The sequence below is a fragment of the Dryobates pubescens genome, chromosome 1 (assembly GCF_014839835.1).
Source record: "Dryobates pubescens isolate bDryPub1 chromosome 1, bDryPub1.pri, whole genome shotgun sequence".
NCBI classification, from domain to species: Eukaryota; Metazoa; Chordata; class Aves; order Piciformes; family Picidae; genus Dryobates; species Dryobates pubescens.
In genome coordinates this window covers 8,904,819-8,920,032 of record NC_071612.1, presented here as the reverse complement: position 1 = coordinate 8,920,032, position 15,214 = coordinate 8,904,819, and the positions used below count along the sequence as shown (strand labels likewise).

Below are 15,214 nucleotides of genomic sequence, written 5' to 3'. Positions count from 1 at the left end.
TTTACCTTTATAAACATATGGCTAAGTTCAAATTGTAAGTGCTCAACTCTGCAGCCTACTAGAGCACAGGAGAAATTCCAGTTGGAACTGACACTTACCTACCTCTTTTGGGAAGAAAAAGGGTGATCTGCTTCCACCATGGATACAGGGATGAGAAAATATAGAGTAAAAACAAGGAGCTGGGTTAGTTTTCACATTGTTCCAATAGTTGGTTTTCAAACTGAAACCTTTTCTCCCATTTGTCATGGATGAAGATGGGAAGTTGTGGAGCTCAGGGGGAGCTGGCTGAAACTTCAGTGACACAAGCACTAGAAATTTCCTAGCAGAGGCCTGTGGTATCATTTTGTGATTTGAGGAAAGTCTTTGACACTGAGAAGTGCTGATGGGTGTTTATTGTTGTTCAAGAAAGACATTTCCAGCTTTGCTCCAGTTTTGTAAGATTTGCCTAGAGATTGCAGATTAGGAAATGGAAGGACAAAGCTTTTAGCCATCTTAAGAGACAATGGGAATGGGGCTGCTTAATTGCTGTTCTGGAAACTTGTTAAAAGATCACTGCTGTGAAAGTTAAGAACATGAGTTCCTCACAGGACCCAGTATTAATTGAAATAATCAGCATTTTGAAAATACTTTTTCTGTGCTCACATTTGGTTGGCAAAATCACACTATCACAGTATAACTAAGGTTGGAAGAGACCCCAAGGATCATCAAGTCCAACCTGTCCCAACAGACCTCACAACTAGACCATGGCACCAAGTGCCATGTCCAATCTCCCCTTGAACAGCTCCAGGGACGGCGACTCCACCACCTCCCTGGGCAGCCCATTCCAATGACGAATGACTCGCTCGGTGAAGAACTTTTTCCTCACCTCGAGTCTAAACCTCCCCTGGCACAGCTTGAGACTGTGTCCCCTTGTTCTGGTGCTGGTTGCCTGGGAGAAGAGACCAACCCCTTCCTGTCTACAACCACCTTTCAGGTAGTTGTAGAGGGCAATGAGGTCACCCCTGATCCTTCTCTTCTCCAGGCTAAACAATGCCAGCTCCTTCAGCCTCTCCTCATAGGGCTTGTGCTCAAGGCCTCTCCCCAGCCTTGTTGCCCTTCTCTGGACACGTTCAAGTGTTTCAATGTACTTCTTAAACTGAGGGGCCCAGAACTGGACACAAAATAAACTGCTTTTCACTTACAGTCTCTGGTTTTGGCTCAGTTGGTCAGGAATCCAGAAGCTATGTTTGGGCTGGTAATTATGCAGTCTCTTCCAGTTGTCCAATCTTGGGTTTCCCTCCCTACTAAAGAAACAAATGCAAAAGAATTGGTAGTGAGTTGTATGGTGTTTAAAGGAACGTTCTGCTAGTAATGACCTCTGAAAAGCTCTAAAAGGTGTAAAATAAGTCCAGCCCCACTCTATTGTATTAAGACATCTTAAATAATGGCACTCTACATTATATAACAGGCTTTGTGACACTAAAATGCCTTTTTGTAAAGTAGAATTTTAAAACCAAACAGGAATATCTTGTCTGTTAATGTATATGGGGGTAACAGAGGTGATAAAAATGGTCAAATGTGTCACTGACTGTTTTTACATAATAAGCTCTTTTCAGGTTAAACTAAGTTGGAAGAACATTTTTTATGTCTTACATGTATCACTTCTGCTTTGCTAACACCTGTTGTGAATTCCTTCATGGCTGTGGCTCAGGGCAGGGGGGAGTTTGCCATTCTTGCCACCAGAATCCTTTGCTCTCTGGATAGAGTTTGCCTCTGGAAAATAATTTCCACCAAATCTGTGCTCAGATTTTTGGCTTGTTTGGCACACCATAATAGCATGCACATTGAATCAATAATTTCTGCATTGTAAACCTCACCTGGCTTCATAAATGTAAGCCAGATTCTTAGCATCTAATTGTAGCTCCACTGGTTCTTAAGCACTTTGTGAAATGTCTGCTAGGGAAGAGAGACAAAAAAACCCTGCTGTTGACCTGTGCAGTTCTATTGTAGGTTGTATTTTAAATGGAAATGGAAAATTTACCTTCAAAACCCAACAGACTGTTGTTCCCCACCCCCCCACCCCCCCCCCCAAAATAGATCTTTTAGCCTCAACAAAACCATTTGGGAGTGAGGTGAGAGTGACATTTTCATATTGTGTTGTCCAGTGAAGTTAAAGCAGAACAATGAAATAGAGCCTTGTAAAATGAATGGTCTGGATTTTTCACATTCTAGCAATGGGCTACACATGACACTTTTGACCTTTTGAAGATGAATGGGACCTTTAAAATAGGTGGAACAAAAACTGCTGGAGAACTTCCCTGTGGATTATGATGTTCACTTCAAAACAAATTCGTTGGTGTGTTTGTCTGCTGTGACTGATGTACTTACCAGGTTTATTTTGTGGGTTCAAGACCACTGATCCTATAGAACCAGGATTTCCTTCCTCAGCACTTGATGAAATAATTTTTTTTACTGGAATAATTAACCAAGATACCTTAACAGTGCAGGGCAGCATAGAAGGTAGTCAGTAGTCCTTTTGATTAGTCAGATATCATAAACTGGGGACATCTTTGATAAATTCCAGGACAAGGCTCTTCTGATACTCACACTTGCTGGTTCAAAGCTAGTTCAGATAGTTGTTACAGAAGTGCTTCACTGTTCTGCTCTTTTGGCAGAGCAAGGAATAAAGTCCCCAGTTCCGTACCTACATCATCTCAGCCATGTCATCCTACAAGGACTACAAGTGTGTTTTGGCTGTTAGTCAGTGGACATTGTGCATATAGACACTGGGAAGGATGTAAGAAGGGCAGGGACAGCGCTGTCAGGTAGCAGAACAGGGGCATCTTTGAGGTTCTCAAAACATATTTGATTACTAACAGAGAGGAACTTGGTGGACAATAAAGGGCATTGATGGAGAGGACAGTAAGAACATGAGGAAACAAAGCTGGTGATCCTAAAAGGTCTTGTAGGATTAACCTTGCATACTGCGAGATGAAAAAATGAGCTGATTTGGACAAGTTACCAGTGTAGCTTCTCTGGAATGACTGTGCATATATAGCAAGGAGGACTTAATTTGAGGGATACTAGGAGGGGTTTTTTGATGTTTTTCCTCATCCAGGAAACTGAGGAGCAAAACCAGGGGGTTTCAAGCTGTGAATGCCATCTTACTAGCAGACACACATAGAATTCTTCCTGTGCTTATTTCTCTTTTGCTGGCAGTTTCTCTATCTGAAGTGGCTTACAGCAGAATAAAGATAAAACAAATGGAAGAAAATTTGAGTAGCTTAATGCAGTTATTTCTAGTGATAAAAGATAAGTCTCTGTATGGGGACCATTATTTCTGTCAAAGAAACGGTTGAGATGGATTTATTTCTTGCTGTGTTTTTCACTTGTGTGCATTTCCATTAAAAGATACATTGCTGTATGTATTTCCCTTTGTTTAATTTTGTAGCAAATTCTGTGTTAACACTATTGGGTCAGAAGCCTGTAACTGCCAATTTCTTTGTGGTTTTTTTGCCTTTGTTTGCTTTCAATGTAAGCTGTTGAATTGGCAGATGACAAAAACCCTACACAGCTAGCAAAAACAACAGAAGTACTCCATGAATATAAGTCTTGGAGCTTTCTTTGTTTAGGGGGAAAAATTCATTTATATAACCTATCATGCATGTAACAAAGTGCTTTTGATGGTGAAAATAGTTTGATAAATATTAATAGGTGTTTTTCATGCTACATCTATACAGCATGGCCTTTGTTAAAGGTGAATGTTCTGTGGAAATGAGATTCTATTAATGTGTCATTGAGGATGTTCATGTCTAAGGTAAACAGAGGTCTGAGCCTGCAGTTTTACTCTAGCTTTGGCTTGGTTTAGAAATTTAAGGAACTGAAAGCTTGAAGGAGAAAAATGGCACAGGTCTTAGTTCATGGTTAAAAAAACAAAATCAAAGCAGTACAGTAGAAGAATATTATGAGTGATTCATACCTGATGGTTGACCAGGTAAGATCTGGGTTCTTCCAAGACAGATTTATTATACACAAATGCTGAGTTGTCTGAAACTGTAGTCACTGAAATTAAATTGGATCCTATTTTAATCTCAATCTGGTGTTGGTTGCAAATGAGGTGTATTTTAAAAACCCCACAGAACTCCATCAGCATCAGAAAACCAAAGAAAGAAAACCCGGTGCTAATCAAAGCATACAGCTGAGACTCTCCTTTTTTTTGTGTAGATATTTGGTTTACTGTTTGCTTGGATATCTTTTCTAATGTTAAGCCATTGTACATTAAAAAAAAAACAAACGCCCAAAACCCACCAAAATATATTTTCTTGATTAGTTGTTTGAATTGAGTATCTAGATCAAAGACTAAAAATTCTTAACTGCAGATGACCTGTAGTTGCAGAGTACAGTGCTCATGAGCATGTGCACATATACCATATATGTGTATGAATGCAGCACAGCAGGAAGAAAAACCATTAGATTTTTCTGGATGCAGCTTTTAAAGGCACTTAAATCTGTCTGGTTTGCATTGAGAAATCAATTATACTTCAGTCAGCAATTACAAGCTGGATATAGTACATGTCAAATTACTTAAATAGGGAAATGAGAAGTATAGAGTCTTACATTTACTTAGAACATTTTAATCTAATGAGGTGTTTGCCTGTGCAAACCCATAGAAATAATGAGTCAGTAAATAGGCAAATAACCAGTTCATTCTATATGCAGTTCTGTGACTGATATTTTTGTAGGAATATTATGTCTCCCAGCTAGTCTTTTGTGTCAGTGATTTAATAGAGTCAGGTTTAGCTACTTCTTAATTTGTTTTACAGCCAGAGTGGATGTTGACATTGATGAGAAGTTTTATATTTACTTTTAAAATTTTCTTTATTTAGAAGTCATGTCTTGATCATTTTCAACATCCATTGGCTTGAAGTTGGTTTAATTCAAACCTTTAGGGAAATAATATGTGTAGAGCTAATAACATTATAAATTAAAATGATGGCTAAGGATTGTATTTGTGTTGCTCAGCTTTAAATGAGTGTGTGTGTGTGCTACTAGACATTGTCTTGGATCCTTACCCTGTTACCTTGTTCTATCAACCATGCTTTCAGAAGACTGAAAGTAGATTCCTGCAGACCACCTGTCCAAATCATAGAAAGTACCTTCATAGCTTATGGAAACTTCATTTGAAGCAAACACAGACGTTCATCCTGTGGCAAGATGTCTTGGGTGGAGATGCTTGCTCTAGTTTTTCCCAATTTAAGATTTAAGGGAAACTTGCTCAATTTAACATTTAAGGAAAACTTGCTCTTCTCTGCTGGGACTTAATGCTGGAACTTCAGCTGATCGTATATTGGAAGCAGCATCAGTCCCTAAGCCACCTTTTCCTTCTCCCTGATGGAGTAGTCGTAATATCTCAGGAGCTCTGACTAACTGTAATTGCTAAATGCCTGTATGTTGTTTTTTCTTGTCTTTTTTTTTTCCTTCAGTTGTTTGTTTTGATGCCAAGATAAACTTTGATGACAATGCAGAATTTAGGCAAAAAGAAATATTTGCCATGGATGACAAGTCTGAAAATGAGCCTATAGAGAATGAAGCTGCCAAATATGACTTAAAGTATATAGGACTGGATGGAAATATTGCTTGCTTTGGTAAGAACAAATAAATCCAAAAGACATTTGAAGACAAATTCATACTTGTTCAGTGTGTAGACATTGTTTACATTCTGACATTCAATCCTCCCTGACAATATTTCAGTCTGTTTTGCTGAGGTTGTCTGTCCTTCCACAAGTTCTTGCAGGAATGAAACTAAAATTGAGCTGAAACTGTGTTGAGGACTACAGCAAACAAGAAGGGCACGTATGGTGTCAGAGAGAAGGCAGGTGGAGGGAGAAGCCTGTGGGCTTTGTGTGTTCTGAATTTTTAAGCTGATGGATTGATCTTTCCAATTAAACCAAGAAAATTATCAACATTTGATCACTAATTTCCAAAGATAAGCTGGTGTTACTTCAGAGACAAAAGTATGTGTGTAAAAACACAATATTCCCATTTGCAACTGAGTACTGGACTTCATTTTCCTTTAAGGAAATCTGCTTAAAAAAATATCTGGTTGGCTGTTAAAAGGAAAGCACAAGGCTTGTCTTCTCCTGAAGTTTCTGTAGAACAGAAATTACTCTTGTGTTTAGAAGAGATAAGTAAAAAAGCCAGTTATGCTCCAAATAGATTTCCTTTTGTACAGATTCTTTTAGCCAGTACAACGTTTTGTTGTGAATCTAATTGAATTAGGCATTTTGTCACATCTTGGTGAGAAAATGACCAGCATTTACATTGATAGAATAGAATAGAATAGAATTAACCAGGTTGGAAGAGACCTTCAAGATCATCAAGTCCAACCTATCATCCCAACACTATCTAATCAACTAAACCATGGCACCAAGCGCCCCATCCAGTCTCTTCCTAAACACCTCCAGGGATGGTGACTCCACCACCTCCCTGTGCAGCACATTCCAATGGCCAATCACTCTTTCTATGAAGAACTTCTCCCTAACATCCAGCCTAAACTTCCCCTGGTGCAGCTTGAGACTGTGTCCTCTTGTTCTGGTGCTGGTTGCCTGGGAGAAGAGACCAACTCCCACCTGCTACAACCTCCCTTCAGGTAGTTGTAGACAGCAATAAGGTCTCCTCTTCTCCAGGCTAAGCAACCCCAGCTCCCTCAGCCTCTAGTCTTAGGGCTTGTGCTCCAAATCACTCACCAGCTTTGTTGCCCTTCTCTGGACACGGTATGTAATCTAACCACAAATCTAGATGATAATGGTTATGTGTTGCAGTTGATTCACTGACAGTGAGACTTGAATCTCAATTTAAAAGAAAACCAAATACCAAAGGGGAAGAAAAAAAAAACCACAAAGAAAACCCACCACAGTGACAAAAATAAACACAAACACAAAAACACTCAAGAAGAAAACAAGACAAAACAAAACCCCAAAAAACACCACAACCACCAAGAAACACCAAACCAACCAACCAAAACCCAATCAAACAGAACAGCAAAACAAAAACCCCAAACAAAAACCCCATAACAAAGCAAACAAACAATAAACCCAACCAACACACCCAAACCCCCAGTCAAAACTCCAAACATTCATTTGCAACACTACAGTGGTATTTTTCAGTACTGGGTATCACTTTTGAACACAGAAGGCTTACTTTGCCCAGCAGTAGCAACTTTCTGGTGACATATAATTCTCACTTACTTTTCCTCTCTTAGAGGATGTTCATGCCCATGGGAACCCTTCTAGACTGGTGCAAGTGTGAAATAAAAAGCAGTTTCTGGGTACCTGTCCCCAGGACTTCCTTGTCTGTTTTATAGTAATACAAAGCATCATTGACGGCTATCAGAGTGATGGGAGGAAAGCTTAAAGATTCAATTTGTCTTTCACATATTGTTGATGAGATGAGTCTTCCCAGAAGCTTAAATGTCTCTCTTTCTCTTTTTTTTTTTTTTAAATCAAAAGTTTTCACAGTTCCACAATTGCTCTTCCAGTGGTCAGAAACACTAAATGGAAGGTGCACATGTGAGTTGTAAAACTCATAGTCATAAAGGAACTTATATAATAGTGTCTATGCAGCCATAGATATTGGCCTATTTAGATGTAGATATTTATGTAATGTTTTGAGCTGTGTTGTGTGGTTGTATTTATATGTTTTAAGCCTTTTCAAAAGTCCTGTACCCATTAATGTGAAATATAAGCACTTGATGTTTACAATTACAGTCAACGGAGCTGGACTTGCAATGGCAACGTGTGATATAATATCCTTGAATGGTGGAAAGCCAGCCAACTTCTTGGATCTCGGTGGAGGTGTGAAAGAAGCACAAGTATATCAAGCATTCAAGCTGCTGACTGCTGATCCAAAGGTAAAGGTGTTGGGTGTGGACCAGGAGTTTCCCCCATGTAGCAATACAACTGCCTTACAGGACTATTAAGAGTGTGCTGAAAAAAACAGAGATCATGGGATGAATGCTGAGGATCAGTTACTAAAGAGGCAATCTGAAAAGAAATATCACTATGAACACACTGAACTGACATTTCAGTTCCTGATCCACCCTTCCTTATGTTTGCTGGTCAGTCTTGAATGGAATGGATATCTTCTCAGAACAGTTCAACACAGAAGCGCAGATGTGGTAATGAACTTTAAACACCTGGCTCCTAAAGTGGAATTTGTGAAGAGATTTAGATGCTTAAAATATTCCTAGCACTGTAGCACCACAATAGAGCGAGAAAGAAAATGAGAATTAAGCAAACAGCTCATTCTAAAAGCTGATTTGTACTCTTTTAAGCTCAAGGTTTCTAAAATATCTGATTCCTCACTGCAGGATAGTCTGTGTTTAATTAACATTCACAGGCTGGAATCGTAGCCTGGTACGTTCCAACACTTCCTTTTGCAGATGGAGGTGCAATTGCTCTTTTCTTTTTGAATAACAGGAGAAGACATTAAGTCTGTGTGTATTGAGTAGAAGTTATTTCTAGAGATGCATGCTAGCCTGCTGAGGTCATTGGTCCCCTTTGCAGACAGAAGTAGAATATGTCTACTGAGAGACTATTGATCAAGCGTAGGCATTGGAGTAGTGCCAGCTGACCACCCCTGCCAGCACAGAGTTCTGCTTTTGTGTGTAGCCAGAATGTAAGCTGCTGTAGATTTTACTAATGAAAATCTGTCAAAGGGCTTTGATCATCTTTTCCATCTTCTGCACTTGAAGCCGAAACCCCAACTTCAACATTTTGCTTCTTTTTTGTGACTTAATCTCCTTTATCTCTTTTTCTGTGCTTCCATCCATTTTCCTCATGTTCATTGTCTGTGATACCAGCTCCTCCGAATACCACCTTCCTGTGAAAATTGTATCACTGTAATTGTGTACCCTGTGCAGCAGTAAGTGACAAAATGTTATGCCTCTTCAAATAAGGGTGGATATTGTTTGCAGCAAAATTTCCAGACAAAGTCAGGAGGAAAATTTACAGCACAAAATAAGGCAGATTGACTTACTGTAAGTTGTAACTCTCCTTGCATGATTTTAAGGTATTTAAAACCTTGATGGCTCAATTGTACTAGAGAGTCATCTGCAGTATTTAAAACATTCTTCCTGGATCTTTTTGCACTCCCACAGACCTGGGTGGTACTGGTCTTTTGTTTCTAGAGGTGTATCTTTATGTTCCTCCCAAGAGCCACAGGAAGAGTTTGTCTCTTTCTGCTTAGTGTTCTTCAAGTCATTAACATGCCTAAAACAAGATAGACCTGGAGAAATAGAATACAGTACAATGCAATCAAATAAACCAGGTTGGAAGAGAAGTAATATACCTTGCCTAGGGCAGAAGGGAAGCAGGACAGACCTTAAGATTCATGCTAAAAAACCTGGTAGTTTCCTTCATTTTCTGGTGCTATTAGACACTGTTCTGCTTGACTCCATTGGTGTTGAGTTTTAGCTATTCACAAGGTGTTACACAAAGATCTGTTTGTGTGTGTTTGAGTTGTTCTTCAGTTCATGCTTTGTGTGAAGATCAAGGTTTGGCTGAGATGTAATTTAGTTCTGAAACTTGTGTTGGTGGTGGGGAAGCAGGTGCAGCAGAGTCTTAGATACACAACTTAGCTGATAATTATCACTATGCTAAATAGGTTCTTCTGTCTGCTGCAGCACAAACAGCAGGTATTGATTTTGATGATGAATCTTACTGAGTTTAAACAATTTTAAAGCAGAAAAGGCATTTCAATAGCTCCCAGCTATATGACACCTGGATGCCCAGCATTTGACTTGTAAATATATCCTCCTTCTATTACATATTCTGCTTATATGTTGCTGTTTCCACCAGGGCTAGTGAGGCTGTGCTAATTTAGACAGTGGGGGCAAGGAAAAGGTAGCATGGAAAGGATCTGGAATGCTCATTTATTCTGTGCCTGTGCACAGCTGTAGCTCTGCCATTCCTGGCTTTGGCTGAAGATGCAGAATGCTTTAGCTTCAACGCAACACAGCTTATCCCTCATTAATTTGTTGCCTCCTCTCTTCCTTTTGAATGCCTTTTATAATCTTTTTTCCATCCACAGGAAGAATCACAGAACAGCTCCACTGCGTTTTTCTTTGGCCTGTTATCATTATTGCACTCCAGGAATAAAGAGAAAGGATTACTGTTTAGAATCCCACTAGAATCAGTTATTTGGTAGGATGCAGGGGAAATAGGGTGCTTCCGAAAGCTTCTTGTTCCAGGGAGTATAGTCCATAGCAAACCTGGATATGAGGTATGTAAGTGATGGCATTGTTGGCACACATTGTGGTTTTTTCTAGAGGTTTAATACTCTTGCAAATTTTTAAGTTATTAGCATTAGCTCTTTTGAGCTTAGCCTAGCACATGACCAGTCGGTCATACCACAGCTCTTATCCCTGAAAGGCTTGCCAGGTTTAAGTGAGTCACTTCTGAGCTGGCTCCAGTCCTTTGGGGTTGACTGATTTTTGCCTTTATTTTATGCTCTGTGACCATCAGCAAGGTTGTTTCAGTTCCACATGAGATCAGGTGAAAATCTTCTCTTAGTGGTAACTGATGAAGATTATGTCTCGGATTAACTGGAGATAGGGAAGATATGATGATATCCCAGTACATAATTCTTACTGGTCTGCAGTTAAGTATTAATACAAGTTTACTAGCTATTAAAAGTACCTTAATTTCATGTTTTATTTCCATTCCATTCAGAAAAGCTAGTAAATGTGCTGTTTCCTCTCCTGATACACCATGTCCATTAGCTCACTAATAGGCAGTAAAAGAATTGAATGAATCCTCTTAACTAATAGTAGGCTTCCAAACCCAGGAGTCATTGTAGCTAAATGCAGCATTCACAGTTTGTAGCTGGTCAGCCATTTCCCCTTAACCTGATTCCCACCTTGTTTGAGAAGATAAAAATTTGCTTTTGGGAGCTGGAGGGGCAATTAATTGTTGTAAATGTCTCCAGACAACATTGAGCCTCTGAGGAAAACTAAGCAGACAAATGAGTCTGCAAGGCTGTTGTGCTGAAATGTGGTGCTGACAGTGTTAAGGACATTGCAAGAGAAGTCATCTTCCAGAAGGAAATGTTAAATACCACTTTGAAACAGATCTCTTTCTCTCTCTATAGCTGTCTTTAAAGTGTCTCTTTTGCAGTAAAGCAAAACCCAAACCAAACAAATAAAACCAAAGCACAAAACAATACAGGTATTTCATGATTTGATTTAGTGAACCTTGGGGGTATTGTTTTTTTGGAGTAAAATTAAGATCTTGGCTGGTTTGCTGCTGGTTTAATCTGGCTGTTGTCAGTGTCTATAATTGTTTAAAATAAAGTAAAAAAAAAAAAAAGAAAAGAAAGAGTTGTTGTTGTTGCAAAAGGTTACCCACTGGCTTTTGAATGGAAGTGCTGTCTCTGGAGTCAGTGATCCTTTTATACTCTGCTGGTCTTGTTTGCAGTCTGCCATATCCAATACTTCCTAGGTCAGACAGGTCACTGCAATGGTTCCCAATTCCTTCCTTTTCACTATCTTCCCCTCCTCCCCCCCCTTCATGCCTGTCTTGTTTCTGTGATTTGTTGCCATGAGTCTGCTTTGTAGAAAATGAACTGTCTTCCCTCTTTGCAGGTAGGAGCAGGAAAGGGGAAGATTCTGAGTTTTGAAGCTGCTGGGAGGCACTGCAGGAGCTTCATGGCTCCTCTTTGTCCCACAGTCAAGTAGAACAGGTGGTTTCCTTCAGTATTTCAAAGGTTCTGAGTGATTCCTGGCTCACTTCAGCATGTAGGAAGTGCTGTTTCCATCATCCTCACTGAAGCCCTCATCCTTGAGTACTCTTACATCCTTACTAAGATCAACAGCTGCTTTTTTTCATTCCTGCTGAGGATCTGGACTGTTATATTTACCACATGCTGACTGCCTGTAAGATTCATCAAGGTTTTGGAAAGGATAAAGAAAACCAGTCTTGCCAATAAATCTGCATTCTAAGGTGCTGAAGCTTGACTTTGCCCTCTGGTTTGGCCTGGAGTAATCCCTTATGTCTGAGATTCCTAAATTCCTGCAGTTTTTTCTGTAGTCTTTTTAATACAGGTTGCAGAGAGAGTCAACATCAAGTGTCAGATGTTGGGCTGGCTAAATCATGTTTTTGAGGAGCCTAGTGAGTATGAGAGCCTATAATGACTAAGCTCTTGGTGAGTTGTACTTAGTGATTAGAATTAGGCATAGGCCAGAAGCACCTTACCTACAAGTCACATCCTCTACCTTTTTCTTCCATGCTGTCTTGATAGAATAAAAGTTAATATTTAAAGATTACTGGTATAGGAGAGTTGCCCATTAATGCTGGCATAAATGGTATGTGTACTTGAGATGTGACCCAAAAGCAGGGCTACATAGTCTTTCCTCAGGCTTTTGGCTGCACACCATTGCTTTCCTTTGTCTCCCTAACAGGATCTAAAACCCCAGAAACATGAGTAAAGCAAGCCAGCTGCAAGCAGGTTTGTCATACCATTGACTGAACTTAACAGTTGACTCCTATTAGAAAGTGGCAGTTAAAGGCCAAAACTGTTTGTTCTTGTTCTGCTCTTCCCCCTAAAGCTCCTTTGACAACCTTTTTTGGAAGCCTGTCACTAGTGATATGACTAAGGATTTATCAAATCAATAGATGGTAGCAAGTGTCTGCTTGTCATTTAAGCAAAATAGTATTGGCAGATTGACAAATATCTCTGGAAAAAATGCCCCATGTTACCATCTTGTAACTCATATCCAGGGGATAATTAATATCAAACACACACAAAACTGAATTTATTGGTTGGTTTTGGTTTGTTTTGGTTTGTTTTTCTTTTAAGCTCTTCTTTAGCCCAAATTTAAATCACTGTTTTATCAGTGTGGACTAGACAATTCTTATTCCTGTCACTCTTGCCTGTTTACTGATGTCAGCTGCATCTCTCTGTCCACCTCAGTGATGGGAAAAGTAATGGCACTGATGTGTCTTGCCATTAAGTTGTGCATGAAGCAGAGGTCTTGGGGCTTTTATTTTCCAGGCATCCAAGGGAGTGAGCTGAATTCTGAAAAGGGTATCATTAAGTCATAATTTGGCAATCCACTTATTTTCCAGCAGTGCTGGGTGCAAAGTTTATCCATCTTTATTATATAAGGCATTTTTAGCTCCGGTTTACCCTTTTGGCTTGGGGGAGTTTTGGTATTAGTGTTTTTAACATTGCAGTCCATCAATGTGGCCACATAAGGGACAACATTATACTGTGAGGAAGGATTTAGGATATTCTTTTCTCCTTGTATAATTTATTTGGGGTTTTTTGGGGGGTGAATTGATTCAGAATTAGGTGAGCTAGTTCAGTTAAAACAGTTCAGAAAGACTGCAGACATTCAGGCAATTTGGAGTGTGGTAACTATATCCATGTGTTACTGGACTGTTGGCTGTCACTCTGCAGCCTTAAACAAAAGGGGCAAAAGGCTTTCTTGAATGTGCTTTATAACTAGGTTTGACTATATAGCTGAGGGTTTTGTCCTGGAAGTTGTGCAAATATCTGTCTTGTTCAGTCTGTGCCTAGTGTTTGATTGTTGGGTTACAAAGCCTAAGCCAAAAAGGGACTTTGCCAAGTAAGTTTCTTAGGAGTTGCCAGGTGCCAGTTCTGTTCCCAACCAATTATCCCCTGTGTCCTGCCCACCAAGGCGTTGTTTCAAACAGTGTGGGAGTGAAGACAGTGGAAGAAGAGGAGAATGTTGTCATATGGCATTCTTGATCCAGGATTGGGCACCAAGACCTTACAATCACATCAAATAAAAATGAAATGATGTTGGCAGCCAGGTTGTGAGTGCAGGCAGTTTGCATGGCTCTGTAATGTGATCTGCAGAATGTTTGTTGCAGTATTAGTCATGCCAATCAGTCAAGGCTATCAAGTCTGTCTTAACTAAGAGGAAGAGAACTTCAAAGGCAACATCCAGAAACAAAGAACCAACTATCTTTTTTTTTTTTCTCTAGGGCTGCCATTTCCCATTGACAAGAATGGTTATTAGTGCTGTTAGTCCTGGAAGTTTTGTCTCTGGAGACATTCAAAAGCCACCTGGATATGTTCCTGTGTGACCTGCTCTAGGTGATCCTGCTCTTGCAGGGCGGTTGGACTGGATGATATTTCGAGGTCCCTTCCAACCCCTGACATTCTGTGATTCAAGTAATGCAGAGGAACCCTATTCTTACCCAGCCATTAGAAATCCTTTTGCTTTCCATTTCAAATATCCTGCAGCCTTTACACTCTTCATTACCCACCTCTTCTTTGAATGGCATGAACAGTCTTTATGCTTTGTGTGTTTTTTTCTGATTCCAGCAAGAAGGTGAAGCATCATATGCTGGTTTGGGTACTCTGAGAGCTGTAGCTGAAAAGTTACTGTAGTGAAAAATGTCTGTGTGTTAGAGAATACTGTTCCATGAGTGCTAACTGCTAGTCCAGTGTTCACACCCCTGCACAGCCCTTTGTAGCTCCAGCTGAGTATCTGAAAATGCTGGCACTTGAATTTAGTGGATGCTTTTGAAAGCTCAGGTTGTGACTGTTCTGGTTTTCCCCAGCTGTGTGAACTGGGGGTTATAATACCTCCCATAGATGACTGCTCTCAACACTGATCAGAAATTATATAGTCCATTAAAAGAGATTAAGTGCCATGGAAATGACAAAGTTATCACTGCACCTTTACTGCTTATTACCAAGCCCTATCCAGCTGGCAGTTTTGCACTCAGCATTGTTTTTGTAGAAGTGAAAAATGAATGTAAAAAAATAGAAAGTTATAATCAATAGGCCTGTTGTGTTTGTGTTGCAATTTTAACACTGGTCTAAGATGATTTGTAATCATTGGAGTATGTATACCACATAGGTTTTGGAAGCTAGAACTTAACCATGTCATCTTAACATTATCTCCTAATGGCATATAGAGAGTCCCTTATGACTTTGGGGTAAGAAAATACCTAGAGAGAGACTATCCTTTTCTCTTACTTGAAATATACCAATGTCTTCTCAATGAGAAGAGACTTAAAATATACCAATATTGCAATGTCTCAAAGACTGAAAGGGAAACCAGACACAAACAGGTAAAGGAAACTTTCAAGTTAAACCTGAGTAATCTGCCTAGTGTTGTAAGTCAATGTCTGCCTCAGTAAGGCAAGAAGCAGTAAGGTTTAAATGCAGCAGAGAAAATTAGGTTACCTGTTCTGAAAAC

At 39.7% G+C, this 15,214-nt stretch overlaps 1 protein-coding gene across 1 annotated transcript in view; it reads left to right on the top strand.

The window, feature by feature from the left end:
• The window catches only part of SUCLG2 (succinate-CoA ligase GDP-forming subunit beta), a 151,968-nt gene that overhangs the window by 81,718 nt on the left and 55,036 nt on the right, over positions 1–15,214 (top strand). Inside the window, exons 8-9 of the mRNA XM_054161191.1 lie at positions 5,463–5,624; positions 7,746–7,888. Coding sequence (XP_054017166.1) covers positions 5,463–5,624; positions 7,746–7,888 — 305 coding nt within the window. The remainder of the gene's footprint in view (positions 1–5,462; positions 5,625–7,745; positions 7,889–15,214) is intronic.